Source organism: Brassica napus, chromosome C5 (assembly GCF_020379485.1).
Source record: "Brassica napus cultivar Da-Ae chromosome C5, Da-Ae, whole genome shotgun sequence".
NCBI lineage: Eukaryota > Viridiplantae > Streptophyta > Magnoliopsida > Brassicales > Brassicaceae > Brassica > Brassica napus.
The window spans coordinates 52791895-52808874 of record NC_063448.1 but is presented as its reverse complement, the minus strand read 5'-3'; the positions used below and the strand labels follow the sequence as shown (position 1 = coordinate 52808874).

General features: G+C 36.3%; 4 protein-coding genes across 5 annotated transcripts; 2 read left to right on the top strand and 2 right to left on the bottom strand.

Annotated features, from left to right (window-relative positions):
* The first annotated feature begins 9930 nt into the window (after window positions 1-9930).
* Window positions 9931-12496, top strand: LOC111206543 (oxysterol-binding protein-related protein 3B-like). The gene is made up of 10 exons (XM_022703682.2): window positions 9931-10191; window positions 10419-10512; window positions 10594-10710; window positions 10795-10867; window positions 10972-11090; window positions 11173-11294; window positions 11366-11542; window positions 11628-11772; window positions 11853-12031; window positions 12112-12496. The coding sequence occupies exons 1-10, from the start codon at window positions 10091-10093 to the stop codon at window positions 12347-12349; spliced, it is 1365 nt and encodes a 454-aa protein (XP_022559403.1). The 5' UTR covers window positions 9931-10090; the 3' UTR covers window positions 12350-12496.
* On the bottom strand, window positions 12329-13201 carry LOC106452828 (UPF0161 protein At3g09310-like). The gene is made up of 3 exons (XM_013895003.3): window positions 12968-13201; window positions 12828-12890; window positions 12329-12721 (listed from the first exon to the last, which is right to left on the bottom strand). Exons 1-3 carry the CDS (start codon window positions 13158-13160, stop codon window positions 12477-12479), a joined length of 501 nt encoding a protein of 166 aa, XP_013750457.2. The 5' UTR covers window positions 13161-13201; the 3' UTR covers window positions 12329-12476.
* A 149-nt stretch (window positions 13202-13350) lies between these two features.
* Window positions 13351-14256, top strand: LOC106452732 (light-harvesting complex-like protein OHP1, chloroplastic). Its single transcript, XM_013894902.3, has 3 exons — window positions 13351-13688; window positions 13810-13932; window positions 14020-14256. The coding sequence occupies exons 1-3, from the start codon at window positions 13530-13532 to the stop codon at window positions 14086-14088; spliced, it is 351 nt and encodes a 116-aa protein (XP_013750356.1). The 5' UTR covers window positions 13351-13529; the 3' UTR covers window positions 14089-14256.
* On the bottom strand, window positions 14219-16313 carry LOC106452731 (probable protein S-acyltransferase 16). 2 transcript variants are annotated; one of them, XM_048759324.1, is made up of 7 exons: window positions 15914-16313; window positions 15451-15543; window positions 15238-15357; window positions 15095-15172; window positions 14912-15010; window positions 14740-14835; window positions 14219-14663 (listed from the first exon to the last, which is right to left on the bottom strand). In XM_048759324.1, the coding sequence occupies exons 1-7, from the start codon at window positions 16187-16189 to the stop codon at window positions 14547-14549; spliced, it is 879 nt and encodes a 292-aa protein (XP_048615281.1). In that variant the 5' UTR covers window positions 16190-16313; the 3' UTR covers window positions 14219-14546. The 2 variants fall into 2 exon arrangements, with proteins under 2 accessions (XP_048615281.1, XP_013750355.1); XM_013894901.3 differs by having other exon boundaries at window positions 15256-15357; window positions 15914-16310.
* Window positions 16314-16980: the final 667 nt, after the last annotated feature.

Here is a 16980-nt window from a genome sequence, read left to right as displayed (position 1 = left end):
CAGATTTATGTGATTCATGTGTACATTTCCGCCGGACGTGCTAATCATTACAAGTCATCTTTGAAAGCCGGTTCCATTGTGAAAGACGATCGCTTTGAGGTTGCTAGGTTCTCAAGCATGTACAAGATAACTGATCATCCATTCCTCATTCGTTTCATCCCACCAACCATTATTGATGAAGTCATCACGGGTGCTCTTGAGATCAATCTCCAGTCATGATTAGGTTGTTCGACAATCTCCAAGTGATTACGAACACAAACCTAGAACTCCCACGTATATTATCATATTGCAGCTGGGTTTATATTATGTTTTGATATCATAACTGATATTTAAACTCACAGAGATGGTTGGGCAAATACGTTCTGCATAGGGCTCTGACCTCACCAAACAAACAACTCGAGTCGTTATCCGTCTCCTCATTGACCCGTAAGAAAAAATCAACACACAATTTCCTTCATATTACTGTCTATATTGTGCTAACATTAATGATCAAAAATATTTCCTACCCAAGATATGTGGTCGTCTATTTATCTTCCTTACTAATCAAACTAATTTCGCCCAAACCTTTATTTTACAGCTTAAAAGAAACCACAGCAACCCAAACAATCAAAACACTAAAAACTAGAATCCCCAAAAAGACAAATCATTAATGATCAACATATCTTTTTGGTCTAATCTTATAAATAAACTTCAAAACAAATATATCAAACCAATCACCTCAACTAAAACTCAACGACACATACATCGAGTCAGCTAAACAAATATAAACTGCACGGCCAGCTATTTTGACAATTTACAAAGTTACTTTCGCAGATGTTTACGAAGAAGACGAAGACGACAACCAAGATCAGTGAAATCACCTAAACGAAAAAGCAGAGTAAGTTATAAACTCTGATAAATACAACTAACAACAATTTTTGTTTACATATTACCCATCAAATAAAAGAGAAACAAACACATACACACCAAGACAATCCCGGCAGACACAAAGGCAGCAACAACATCTCCACCTGCTCACTCCTCTTGTCTTATGAAAATAGCTTACATGCCCAATGTCAACAAGCCAATGTTATTGTCTTCTAATGAGAAATACATAAATTCGTTTAAAACTCATTAAGGCTCAAATAATCAAAATTGTCACTCATTTTATAGTTATTTCTACAAGTCTTCATGTATTTGTTTTAAAGGTCCGGTAAAAGCAACAAGTTAAAAAAAACATATAACGGATAATAAAAATTATTACGTAATACACACAACTTACACAACTAAACTGGAGAAAAAATATTTAGAAACAAAAGGTATTCTCAATAAACTTAGTATAATTTATGTACTCTCAATATTACAAGAAACAAATTAAAAAGACAAACAAACAATAAGTTTCAGTGACACAAAGCAACGCCATGAACTATATCAATCACATTACTAACACAGTTTAGTCTTTCATAAGTGGAGAACAATGCCCAGAGCCGGTCCTGAAAATTCGGGGGCTTGAAACAAAATGAAAAATAGGGGCCTATATCTTACATCACAAAAATATCCCAAAAACAAACTCATAAACATAGTTCATATATAAAGTACTAAACCAATGATAAAACATAAGTTTCTATACAAAAAATTGAACAAATGAAGCGATAGTTTATGCCGATATTTTTCTTCTGATATAAACACAAGCGATTGACAAGGAGTAATGAAATTCTGTTTTGAAATTGTGTTTTTGGCTTGCAGGTTACGACAGGGAAAGGAAGTGCAAGAGTCGAAGACAAAAAAAAATGAAATACGTTAGTTCAAATTTTTTTTAGCTTTGTGGATTTTTACTCTTTTTGATTTATTGGGCTATTTACATTATTGTGTTCTTTGGCCCATTCAAATGGACTTTGGTTGTTAAACCAACGTGATATAACCAAGTTCGTGTGATCTCATTAATAAAAAAATTTTGTTCTATAATTTATGGATCAAATGCTGATATAGACCACTTGGTCTAGAAAAAATCTAAAAAAGACTTCTTGTATTTGGATTTTTACTTTGAATTAATTTTAAATAGAAAAATAGTCAAAAAGACTTCAAAACTCAGAAACTTCTATTTATTTACCAACCCAACCACTACCTATCCAAACCCAATAATCCGACCCAACCCAATCCGGATCCCTAGACCCCCAAATCTCTCCTTCTTCTCCAACATCATTTTTACGTTCTTCATCTCCATTTTTTCATCACCATTTCTTAAAAATCAAACTCAAACTCAAACTTAAGTGCCATTCATCTAATCCCTTCCATATTATTCTGTTTTCATTTACTTCATCCGGATTCACAACTTTCAAAAAGCCCAGATTTTAAATCTCCATTTTAACAAATTTCTCAATTCCATAATCAAAATCAAAATAAAAAAAAAACTCTTCAACCCTTACGAATTTCCGTTCTTATCTCAAATCGATCAATTCTTCATCATTCCCAATCCATTTTCTCTCATATAAAATCGAATCTCACTTTTAAATATAAAATTTTTGACAATGAAGAACGCAAAGTGCTACTAGTACACATAGTACAACTGAAACTAGTATAACTAGTACAACTACAATGAGTATAACTAGTATAATTAGAACAACTATAACTAGTACAATTTTATAACGGTTTTTGTTTTCAGCGAATAATGTTATAGAAGAGGATAATGTAGAACCAAAATGTTTGTCTAATTATGCCATGCATGAATTTTTCAATATATGTTAAAATTTTGCTTTATATAATATGTATTTGAATAATTAGTTGTTTTACCAGTTGAACTAGTTGTACTATTTACTGAAAAAATCATTTATATCCTTTTGCTCTCGAAACCAAAGAAGACAATTGTCAAACCGAAAAATGTTGCAATAGTAAAGGATTAGAAGAATATATTCCAGAAGATGACACAAAAAACATCAAGAGTTCAAAATGATGTATAAGCATTCATGTTTGGTGTTTGGATTACGATTATAATAGTCTGACTGATACAACTGGTTTAACTACAATAATAGTATTACTAGTTTAATTGTGGCAACATTTGAGTTGCATTGTTTTAAACACTTACCAATTTGGCCAGCTGATTATTTTTTCATATGTAGTACTAAATTAAATATTTAAATTTCAGAACTTGAATAGTTGTCCTAGTTATACCAATATTAATAATGTGTTCAACCCCAATGTTTAAAATATGATACACATTTAAAACGTGGTGAACATTTAAAACAATATTAAATAAAATAACAAGTAGTTATATCAGTTTACTAGTTGTACCTTCTGTACATAGTTGTAGTAGTTTTTGAGTTGTACCAATTTGTGCATAGTTGTACTTTGACGGTGAAATCAAAAAATATTAGTTGTACCATATAATAAATATATTTACCTCAGTTGTACCACTTATTTATGTGTACATAGTTTTGCCCAGTTACAATGAAATCATCAATTTCGTAAAAATATATTTCATGTATGTTTTCCATAAATTATGTAAACAAACAAGTTAAAAAAGTATAAGGTAGATCATGTAAACTTATGTGATGGTGTAAGAATTGCTAAAAATAAAAAAAAAAACAAAAATCATTAAAAATAAGGAATCTATCTAAACAGTTACCAGTTTGGTTATTTGATTATTTTTACATATGGAATACCGAATTGATTTTGTCAATTTCTGAGATGTCAAAGTTGTACCAGTTGTACCAGTATTTTCACATTATAACTGTGTAAATATATTTTTGATGTTTATTTTTCATAATAATATGGTCAATCTAATTAACAAACCTTAAAAGTATAAGGTATCTTATGTAAAATTGATAGTGTAATTTAATAATTTAACAATAATTGAAGAACCTCAGAAAAATAGATGAAATTTTATCATCATATGTAAAAAATGATTTAATAGTTGAGTTAATTATAGTAGCTGCAAATTGTACACGAATTATAACATTTATATACTAGTTATACCAGTTATATTATTTTTAACATGTATAGTTGTATGAGTTATACTAGTTGTACCTAGTCGAATGAGAGAATAAAATAATAAAAATCGTGTGGCTGTGAGTTATTTATGCGTCAGATTAAAGAGTGAGAGATGAGAGAGAATGAGAGATCTGTGAAAACGTGTGGCCAAGATTAAAATATAGAAAAGATGATCAATGGCTCTGGTTGAAGTTTCATTAATGACACTTTTGTAAATATAACATTCCTCTTTCCTCCTCTTAATCCGACGGTTCTGATTTATACAAAGATTATAGAATCCGATGGTTCATATTATCCATTCATTAAGGGTAAAATGGTAGTTCACAATCACTTGGTCCATACAGATTTTTTTTGGATGGGTGAGACTTGTTTTTGGCCTTTTGGTCCATTTCAGATTTTAGTCATGTATGTATATTGGATTTTCTAGAAATGGGGCCTCTAAAAAATGGGGGCCTAAGACAAATGTTTCAATGGGCTTGGCCCAGAACCGGCCCTGACAATGCCTACACAGTTCATCATCACAACTCTAACTTTATAACCATAAAAAACTTGAAAAACAATAATCAACCCAAAACGCAAAATTTACAACTACAATAATCCTATCAAATATTGAGACGAAATAATAACTCTTTCCAAATACCCCTAGTTTAGTACAAAAGAATAGTGGATGGAACATTCGTCGGATTTTATTCCGATGGAGAATAACATTGAAGTATTTAGTGCAACTCTCAATCTTATCACCTGTCATGCAAAGCAGTCTACTTGATCTAGACATAAAGGAATTATCGTATGATCGTATCCATCGTAATATAATTTGACCGGTGGCCTCAATACTGGCTGAAACAGAACACAGTCATTAGGAATAGAGGTCGAATCTTTCGAGATTCTTTAACTTTCCCTGTTCTCTGATGTCTTGTATCGGCTTTGGTTTAGGCCTTCGAGATTTTACTAATTGACTAAGTTTTGTAAGCAGGTTCAGATTCCTTTATAAACTCTCAACGTGAAGCTCTTCTCCTTTGAAAGTATCGGTAACGATTCATCTCCTTATTCTCCATTCTTAATTGTGTGGATCTGTTAATAAACTCATGCTTGTCTGGTTCAAATAACTTCCTTTGTCTCACCTAAATAATTTCCTTGTCAAATTAAAGTTTGTATCAGATGGACTATCAGTAGGCCTTGGGCTTGAACTATGTAACTTTTAGTACTCTTTTGTTTTTGGTTTGTTTTGATAGAAGCCCAATTAATAAAAGAAAAACATTATAATCTATTTTTTCGTACCAAAACATTATAATATATAATCTTCCTTTTACATTTTTCCTACTGAAATGCATTAAAATGTATGATTGTTTATGTCATTTAGCTCATTGAGTTCCTCGAAAGAAGTAGACATAGCACACAAAATAGTGGAATTAAAGAAGTGAAACTCTAGAAGACGATTAAGTTATAAGTGTATGATCACTATAATTTCTTAAGAGAATCTCTCATCATTTTTTTATGAATTTTCAACTTATAAATACAAACGAAGTTTTATTATTATTTTAAAAGTCGATTTACAAAAAAAAAAAAATTGAGAATTCCACCTACAAAAAAATCCTTAAATAAATAGATTTCTAAAAAGTATATAATATTGTAGATATCTAATAACATATGAAATTCCTCACTTCATTAGTAACACAAGAGCAGTTTGTCACTATCTTAGTTGACTAAGATAGTAATATATGCAGAAATTTTTTGTTCTTGCTATCAAATGTTGATTCTCAAGTGAGAAATGTATACAATTAATTTGAAGAAAAATTATCATGGTTAATAAATTTTTTTGAAACCAACTAATGAACACTCATATATCTAAAAGGCCGATTATTAATATGTATTGGAACCTGGGGAGTTAAAGACCTGCGACCAGCAACAAATAAATTAGTCTTTTCCAGCTGCTGATAGAACATGGTTTATTTGAGACCCATATCAAAATATCAGCATCAACATGGCAGGAGGTTAGTGAAACTCTCCTGGTTGTGGAATGGCATAAGGTGGTCTGGTTTAAAGGAAGGATACCCAAGCATGCTTTTCTTGTTGTAGAGTTGTAAACTGAGCGAATCCATGTCCATTAGCCCATATCCATTTGTCCATTTATTGTTTGCGGACAGAGAGTTACCATGTCCATTAAGAACCATGTCCATTAAGGACCATACCCACTAACACCCATATTTTTATGGACTGCCATGGGGTCCATAATGACCATATAAGAAATTTTAAATTTTAATTTATAAGCCTACAATTATATATACAAGTTCATAAAATTAAAATTTATCCATAAATTCAAAAGTACAACAATACATAAGTTCATAAGTACAACAATTCCACTCTTGGTGGGAAAAATCGATTTGCGGTTTTGGCGGAAAAACTTAATTTTGCAGTTTTGACGGGAAAACTCGATTTTGCAGTTTTGGCGGAAAAACTCATTTTTACGGTTTTGGCGGGAAACTAGATTTTCTGATTTTGGCAGAGAAACTCGATTTTTCGGTTTTGCCTTGGGGTACATAATGACCATATAAGAAAATTTTAATTTATAAGCCTATAATTACATATACAAGTTCATAAAATTAAAATTCATCCATAAATTCATAAGTATAATAATACATAAGTTCATAAGTACAACAATTTCGGTTTTGGCGAGAAAAATTGATTTTGCGGTTTTGGCTGGAAAACTCGATTTTCCGGTTTTGCCGGGAAAATTTGATTTTGCGTTTTGAAGAAAAACTCAATTTTGCGGTTCTGACAGAAAAACTCGATTTTCTGGTTCTGGCGGAAAAATTTGATATCAAAATTTAAGCGAAAAAATCGATTTTACGATTTTAGCGGAAAAACTTAAATTTTAGAAACCCTAGGTTTTGTGACCATTGGACAGTCCACGTCCATAAAGCCCAAAACCAACAAATACCATTTTCTTAATGGTCTTCCACATTTTGTCCAATAAAAACCAATGGAAAAAATGGGTTTGTCCATATTAAGCCCGTTTGTATATGGACATGGGCAACCATTGGACGGCCCACCCATTTGACACCTCTATCTCGTTGGGTGCTAGCTCGTGTTAGACTTCATGTCCCATTAGAGTGTCCGCTAAAGCTCAACCAACATGGAATCTAGGCAGCATCCTTTCTTTGATTGTGCCTTCAGCTCAGATGTTTGGATTTTCTTCTACTCAAGGCTCCATCTATTACATCCTTCCTTGCTTGATGATGGTATCATCAGATGGTTGAAAGACCACCATCTAGAGACTCCATCATTGTGCTTATTGTGAGACTGGCTTTCCAAGCTTGTATCTATGGTATTTGGAGAGAAAGGAACTCAAGGCTTCCCTCTCAAGTTTCTAGATATCCTATCTCGGGAGCAAAGGAATCTGCCTTCAACGGTAACCTATCTATCAAATTGGTATCCTCATTTTGTCTATTTTCTTGCTATTGTTAGCTTATTTTGTCGTGTGTGATTCGAGCTGTTGGTGCTATAATCTTGCGGGATATATGTAATTGTTTTTCCTTTTTAGTGAAAAAAAAATATCAGCACCAAACAAGCAGAGTGTAACAGTTGGAAATTTTCCATTGCTTCGAAACCTTGTAAACTATTTTTTGTTGTTGATATTATGATGCACTGGAGGTAAGATTAAGCCTCAAACCACCCCCTCCCAAAAAAAAGTTCCCTATATATACAAACTAAACAAATCAATAATTGTGAAAAGAATCAGTTCAAATAATGATCCGAGGGAAGATCTCTTTAGTATATAAAACACAACAAGAATAAACAAGAAAAGGCAGTCAAAAGAAGTAGAATATCTTTTGTCTAGAAAAAAGCATAATCCTAAGTTCTCATCATTGGCTCATAGATAACAAAAGAACCTTTCTCTAAGACCATGATTAATCCGGAGTTCTTAAAACGAGGTTCTTAGGCCATCTTTATCCCTAAGAAATTCATTTGGGTTTTTTAGGTTTTCTTTTTCTAAAAAAAAAAAAAAAATTTAAAAAGTAAACCAATCGCGGATCGTCACGAGTCAGTAGGACCCGTGAACAGTGTAAGAAACTCACTAAAATCGGTTCTTAATTAGTAGTTTTTGTAACCGATCCTTAAGGGTTTTGTGGGAGTCCACGCACTAAGAACCTCACTAAGGATCCCGGATAATCATGCTCTTAGCGGAAGTAAAAGAAACTGTTTCTTAACTTTTAACTAAAAAAGTTAAGAACCAGAATCCACATTTTCTGTTCATTTATTTCACTAAAAAGGGCAAATCACCGTGGAGATGAAGACAGCATAATCTCCTAATGAATGAATCATACACTGATTCCATTGTTATTATGTGTATATATCAAAAGGAAAATAAATCTTGAAACATCAAACTCTGGAATCCATCTACTACAAATGGGTACTTATAGCACAATTTCTCTATTGAAGCTCTATGCATGTAAAGTCGTTTGAGTTGAACATCTAAGATTCCAAAATGTTCATGATAAATATGTAAATTAATACATGGATTGGATCAGCCGTCGGGTCATGATGATGAATAGAGTTAGATGGCAAAACATGAACCTGCCCGCGGGCCCGGTCCGTTTGAACTTGCTGCGGGGCGGGATTGGTTACTAAGATTCAGGCCCGAATTTTTAGCGGGCCTCGCGGGTTGAGCTTGTGCGGGATTGGACCAGAAGCGGGATGGGCTCGGTGTGTACCGCGGGACCCGCGGGGATCCGCAAGACATATTCACTTTGAGTCTTCAAGCTCTCACCAAAAAAACAACCTGAGAGAAATGGCGATTAGAAAGTCGATCTCTTATGGCTTCTCCTCTTCTTTGATCCGTCACAAAAACTTCGATCCACGAAAACAACTTCTCCATGCATGTTCTTCATCTTCTCGTTTGATCAATGTAGAGTCTCTTCTCTGTTTCATCTTCTTTCTTTTCTTTTGAACCACAATTCAAGAACTATGGGCCTTTTCGTCACTTGGATTTTGTTTTGGTGTTCATTTACATTACTTGGATTTGGTTATTTGGATTTGTCATCGTTACTTCATGCCATTCTTATGCATACCGTGGTGTTAATCTTAATGACTATATTATGCATACACGTGGTGTTATAACCTCTTGGGTGTTATGAGTTTAAAATTTTAGAACAAGTTTCTAAACTTCTAACCAAACAAGTTTATAAACTTCAATAACTTCAATCGTTTCTATATAATTTATAAAAGGTCACCACCATACGCCTCAAACCAAACAAGTTTCTAAACTTCAATAACTTCAATCGTTTCTAATCTATGCATACACATCGAGTGTTGGCCATTCTCTTATTTACGTACTTCTGAATCACTAATATGATTTCTTCTTGAGTGGATGATGTGTGCTTTCGATACGATTCTCAATCCTTTGGCTGAGCATCATTGTGTTTAACTGATTCATAGGACTTATGTTGTGTTCTCATCTCTATTCGTCTCTCCTTCTTGCAGGTGCTATGCTCAGGTTAGAGATGGCGGGACGGGACACAGCGGGTCGGTACAGGGACGGGACGGGACACAGCGGGTCGGTACAGTCCAATTGCCATCACTAGCGCATGTGTTGATGAAGATCGAATCCCGCGGGCCTGTACCGCCAAGACTTGTGCAAGTCGCGGGTCGGGATTGGGCAGCACATCTAGAGACCGCATCCCGCGCGGACCTGTACCGCCAAGACCCGCATTGATCGTGTACCGCGGCGGGGCGGGACAAGGAGGGTCGGTACAACCCAATTGCCATCTCTAAATAGAGTTATATGCTTAAACCAACTTAGATTTATATCTGCGACCGTGATATAATGCATTCTGGTGACGCCATCAATGACGAATAATTCGTAACCAACAACAACTTTAGCCGAACCAGTTCGGTCTAATGTTTGAATTAATTTCGATTCTTCTAAATTGAACCGGTTTGATCAATGTTAAATTTGAAACAAGTGCCAACGAAGGCCAGCACAAGCACCCATCCTAATTCCTCTGCATCGTCTCCATCATTGAGGAATCTGTTTCCTGTTTAGATTCCGAGGGACGCCTCTCTCCTTTTCTCGAGTTTTTTTCTTCGCCGGAGCTCGTAGTGTGGTGTCCCACGGCGGAGAGAGATGGCTCCCAACGATCCTAAAAACAGCGGCGGCGGTTTCTTCGCTTCTCTTGCTTCCTCGATCTCCAATTTGGGATCGGCCATGACCAAATCAGTTAACGGGTGAGGTTTTTTGAGATCCCTTTTCGTTAAACCCGGATCCGCCACTCAGCTAGATTCGTAATGCTAACATCAATTTTGGGTTTGAATCTGGAAACTTTTTGGTTTCGGTGTCTCCTATGTTCAGATCTTCGTAGATTTTGTTGTAATTGAGTTTGGGTTTACGTAAAGTTTAGACCTTTGTGGATTAAGCTTAATGGGTTTTGTTGTGTGTTTGATTTGATGCTCAGTTTGGTTGGTTATGAGGGACTTGAAGTTATTAACCCTGAAGGAAGTACAGAGGATGCAGCTGAGGAAGCAAACAGAGGAAGGTGGAAGCAAGAGGTGTATATATAGATATACTCTGTTTCACACTTCTTGTTGCCACCAACTGTTGATCTAATGACCTTTGAACACAATGCTCAGGATCGAGATGGTTATTGGAAGATGATGCAGAAATACATAGGATCTGATGTCACATCTATGGTGACACTGCCTGTGATTATTTTTGAACCTATGACAATGCTCCAGAAAATGGCAGAGGTTTGAGCTCATGTCAATACCTGAGTTTTGTTCTTATCTTGTAATCCGATGATGATTGATGATATGTGCTCTGTTTCTTGACAGTTGATGGAATATTCGCATCTATTAGACATGGCAGACAAAACCGATGACCCTTATATGCGCATGGTGTATGCCTGTAAGCACATCTCTTCCCTTTCTTGATTTATGCTATGATCAGTGTCTCTTCATTTAGTTTCTGTGTCCTGTGTGGCTGAATCGTAAGAATTGACCTTTTAACAGCATCATGGGCTATCTCTGTGTACTATGCTTTCCAACGTACCTGGAAACCGTTCAATCCAATCCTCGGAGAGACGTATGAGATGGCTAATTACAATGGTGTTAACTTCATCTCTGAACAGGTCAGAGCCATTTCTTTTTTAAAAACAATTTTGAACGACTCAATATTTAGCTGCCAACTTACACCAATAGTCTTGTTCTCAGGTCAGCCATCATCCGCCAATGAGCGCTGGTCATGCTGAAAACGAGCATTTCACTTATGACTGTACATCAAAACTGAAAACAAAGTTTCTGGGCAATTCCATTGACGTTTACCCAGTAGGAAGGTAATTCTCCAAAACATTCTTCATTTTGTTCATTGATCCTAAACCTTAAATGCGATGGATCTGTGGTGCAGGACACGAGTGACACTAAAAAGAGATGGAGTGGTTCTTGACTTGGTACCTCCTCTAACCAAAGTTCACAACCTAATCTTTGGACGAACTTGGGTGGATTCTCCTGGGGAAATGATCATGACCAACCTGACCACAGGTGACAAAGTTGTGCTGTACTTCCAACCGTGTGGCTGGTTCGGGTAAGTTCCCTTCACCGCGACCTCATCTTACTGTTTTTTTTTTCATCATAAAGCTTAAAGTCATGTGCATTTACTGTCTCAACAGATCTGGTCGATATGAAGTGGACGGATATGTCTACAACGCCTCTGAGGAGCCCAAGATACTCATGACCGGTAAATGGAACGAGTCCATGAGTTATCAGCAGTGTGACGGTGAAGGTGAACCTCTCCCAGGCACCGAACTGAAGGAGGTTGACAATTTCTCTCCACCGTCATCAATTCAATTCTCTTTCCAAAATTCTCACTCTGACGACATGTCTTTTGTTCTTAGGTCTGGAAACTCGCTGATGTTCCAAAGGATGACAAGTACCAATACACGCACTTTGCTCACAAGATCAACAGCTTTGACACTGCCCCGAAAAAGCTGTTGCCCTCTGATTCACGGTTACGCCCTGACAGATACGCGCTAGAGATGGGCGACATGTCCAAATCCGGCAATGAGAAGAGCAGGTATGGTCACAAAACACTTGTTCTTTAGGATCTGAAAGTGAAGGTGAGCTAATACTCATCCCATATCTTGTTTTATACAGCTTGGAAGAGAGGCAGAGAGCTGAAAAGAGAACCCGCGAAGAGAAAGGTCAAAGCTTTACTCCCAAGTGGTTTGATATAACCGAAGAAGTCACTCCTACACCATGGGGGGATCTTGAAGTTTACCAGTTCAACGCAAAGTACTCAGAACATAGGGAAGCTGCGGATAGCTCTGAAGACAACACCGACCCTAAGTCAATCCAGTTCAACCCATGGCAATTTCAAGATTTGTCTACTTAATGAATCGCTCCAAAATATCAAATATTTTTGATTACAAATGTTGTAATTCTTAATTCTCTCCTAGTTACAACAAACTATGCTAGCTTTTCTTAAAGTTTACAACTTCTATTGTTCTTTTATATTTCATTCAAATCTCTCTTTCATCCTCGTTGCTATAACTATCTTCTTCTTCTGCCTGGGGAGTGATCTTACTCTCACCAAACCATCTTGGAGGATCGAATCCAGATCCACCAAGAGGATTGCAGCGGCAGAGACGCCAAGTGGTGAGAACAGTGCCTTTGAGAACTCCATATTTTTTGTAAGCTTCCATAGAATACTCGCTGCAAGTTGGAACGTAACGGCAGCTTCTAGGTAACACCGGCGATATCTCCCCTGTTTTCACCGGTAAAGGCCATTACTAACGATCCATGAAACACTCGTACACAAGAAAACAAAACCCTGTTGAGGAAATGCAAAGTAGAGTTTTTATTTGGGTTACTCTTGTAGAATCTCAGCATTGCTAAAGCTGCTTTGACTCCCACACTCTCCTGCTCTTCACCATCTGAACCCAACCAATTAGTCCAACACATAAAAAAGAAAGGGAGAAACTTTATAATTGAGATAGGGAAGGAGAGAGACCTTGAGGAGATTCAGGGACTGGACTCGAAGGCGTCGATTTCGCAGATAAGCAACGGAGATGGTGCTTGTTTGTCTGAGTAAGATGATTAAAGCTCAGGCGAGACTTATTGAATTTCAAGTGAAGTTTAGGAGGATTAAAGTTTTCAGAGAAGTGGGTTGCATAAGGATGATGAACAGACACGACAACCGCCATTAAAACAGAACACACTCTCTTTCTCTCAATCCTCTGTTCTCCTCTTTGTATGCTATAAAACGACGACGTTCGAGATGAGCCCATTAACACATGGGCCTTGAGTAATAAAATACAATTGGATTGGCTTACTAATAGCTCAAAGGCTTTAGTGTGTCATAAAATTTACGAAATATTATTTTTACTGTATATTTGAAGTTTGCTACGGACAGTCGCATAGTGTGTCGGAATCCTACTTGTGGCGCGAAGAATATGACACGTTGCAGATTTTGTACGGACGAAATGCATCTGAACTAAACGGAGCACATCCACAAAAACCAAGACTCATCTTCCTCCCTCGTCTTTCTCTCCTTCGCCTCCAAAGAAAAAAAAATGGCGAGCTCGCTTCTCACCTCGACGCCACTGTCCTCATCTTTCTTACCTATTCCTCGGAAGCTGTTTGTTCATGGACATTGTCTGAGCCAAAGAACTCTCGGGTATGGCCGGAAGCAATCGTCTCTCTGTGTTCGTGCCGCAAAACTCCCTCAAGGGGTATGTAAATTGTTGTCTCTTACACACCTTTTGACATATAAAATTTAAAGCTTCAATGTCTTTCTTCTTCGTTTAACGATTCCTTTTCTTGTGTTAACTTGTATTTTTTTTGGTTGGGAAGGTGATAGTGCCAAAAGTGGAACCCAAGTTCGAACCAGCGTTTCTGGGATTCACATTTACAGCTGAGATATGGAACTCTAGAGCTTGTATGATTGGTCTCATCGGAACTTTCATTGTTGAGCTGGTGAGTTCAAACTGTTATTGAAGTGATATGCTTATAGACAAAAGAGATTAGCTTAATAAATGTTTTTTTTTCTCTCTTTTCTTTCAGATTTTGAACAAAGGAATACTTCAAATCATTGGTGTTGATGTTGGAAAGGGGCTTGATCTTCCTCTCTAATTTTGCCATTCTTCTTCTTTACAAGCTTCTTTTTCTTATTTCTTATGGAATTCAACAATCTAAGAGCTTTCTTACAAGTTATTAAGTTTTCAGCATTGCATATAAACACATACTGTGAGAACTGTTCTGATTCTGATAAGAGATTATAAAAAGCCTTTAATAATCTTACAAAGATGTATCTTTTCACCTGTTAATTGTTATGTATAATTCTGAGTTCTGTATCCACAAACCTAACTCACTTCTCCTTTGAGGAATCCAAATTAAAAAAAATAAACAGTGGAAATAACTGACCTAACTGGCATCATAATTTCACAAACAGATGTTCTTGATCAAGCAGCCTCTTGGTTTTGAGCTGAGGCAACTAAAACGCCTGAGGAGGGACGAGCCAGAGTGCTGTGAAGTTGAAAATCTGCTGCCTTACTCACCAAAAATTTGGGAATATATGATTTGGATCACGGCTAAGGTTTTGATTCAGATGAAACGGGGACGGAGTCAAAAGCTGTACGGAAACGCAGACCGGAACCGATGTGCCTTGATGTAGGGCAGAGCCAAGAAAGTACGTTCGGACCCAAAATCTAAAAGAAGAAACAAAGATTAAAACCTTTTAACTGACACTTAACCATCTAAGGAAGATAAAAGAAATATTTATACCAAGGTCAGGTTTTCATATGGGCCTATGTCATATGGATGCTTATAGACTTGCCCACCTTTCTCTGCTAACCACATTGCTCTTACCCCTTCGTGGTACTGCTCAAAATTTACGCAACGTGTATTAGCAGATGGAAAGAAAAAAAAAATTAGGAATAGAAAGAAAAAGAACAACCTCGATGGTTGTTTTGTTTTGTAAACTGAGGTAAATGTGCCACACGAGAAGAACACCTAACGCTATGCTCAATGAGATGAGAACAAAAGCTGATAATACCTGAGATTTAACAAAAACATAAACATTCGAAGGGAGAATGATAGTTGCTGGTAGTTTTCGAAGCAAATTGAAATAATCATTTACATATATAGTTCTTAGATAGCTTCCCATTTCTTCGTCTTCATCTTGAGATTCAACAGTAAGGCTTCCCACAAGCAAAACCTATGAATATATACATATAAGGCTCATATACTAAGGGGAACATAGAGATATACGTTGAAACTAACAGAGGTTAGGAGATGTACTAGAGAGTATACGCATGCAGTCACCGCATAGACAACAAATACGAAGAAGACCTTGTAGTTAGTGTGTCCTACGCAGTTGTTGATCCAAATACAATGGTGGTCCTACAAATCACAATACAACTGATTCACCACAAATATCACAAAGGTTTTGGCGAGTTTGATGTTAATTTTGGCAAGTGCTGAGTAAGAAAATACCATTCTAAGCACACATCTTTTGCAAACTCGGCAATGGTGAGCTCGCGGAGGTTTGAAATGTGAACACTTTTGGCAATACCGCAAATCTCCTCCCTGCAAATAACTAACCAAAGTAAGCAGTGAGACAAAAAAAAAATTCACAAATGAACTTTTATCAGAAAGAGCTAAGAACACAGTTTCAAGAGAGTCCCAGAAAAGCCTAAAACATATCTCAGATATAGAATCTCAAAGCCTCAACCTTTAAGGTCATAATCAGAAGCTAGCTACAAATCTGATTAGCTTGAAAAGCTTGCCTCACACAAGACATGGAAACAGCAAGAGATGACTACATGTAATGATTCCTAAGTTAGGAACAAATCTGATAGCTTGAAAGTTCTCTTCCAAGCCAACAACATATCTCAACCTAATCTCAAGGATGAAGGATCATAACTTTGAGAGAGTAAGAGAGGCATAAAGAGTTGACCTTTCGCTTAATCTCGTGAACCGGACTCTCCTGATCTTCAACATCTGGCATGTAACTGGGTGGAACCCGACCCGGATCCCTGAAAACCGCGATGGAGTAGCTGTACACACACATCAGAGCCAAGGCGGTGAACGCGGCTGCGTTAGCGATTCCGGGAGAGGAAGTGAGGCTGAACCACCGATCGATGAAAGTGAAAACCGTTGAGAAATAGACGAAACCGATCACCATCATCACCACCGCGACGGGGAGAGAGAACCCGACTCCTTTCCGTTTCATCTTGTTTTTCTAAGACGAAGCTCCGGCTTCGGAACAACGGTGTCTCGGCTAATGGATTCTTTTTTTAATTTTTCCTTCTCGATTATTGTTGTTGGAGTATGTCTGAAGCTGTCGATGGTTTTGGAGACGTGTCATGTCTTTAACTCGAAGCGCTCCCACTAACTGAAATGACCCTTTTATTCTTACACTATCTCGGATTTCACCCCTTGTTTTTATTTAACTATCAAAGGTCCCTATTAACATTCTTAATTATGGGGATGTATATGTTTCAAATATGAATTTGAAATGAGGCTTCCAATATTTTTTTTAAAAAAATATTGTGTTTTCTAAACTTTCTATCCTTCGTACGTAATATTATAAAAAAATTCTACTTAATTTTATTTTATATAATAATAAAATTCTACTTGGAAGCATATGGGATTAACATTCTGAAAAGCTTGAACACTTACAATTTATATGTTTTATCCGCATAAAATAATAAAATAGAGAAAATACACGTGTCTATGGGAGTGTGTCGCTTTTTGACGAATTAAACAAAGACAAGACGAATCCTAGACAATAACTATAACTAATATGTATTTTTAGGTGAAATCGGTGAGCCAAAAAAATACAAATATATATATTTTATGTATCAATGCATGTTTTTTTGATTAAATATATTAATGTCATGTATTAATGTCGTGTTCAACATATAATAATCATAACATGAATTTTGATTGTCTACTGTGTTTTAGTCATCAACCAAAAAGTTTTTGAATTATAGGTGCGTAAGGAATTAAAATAAATAATAA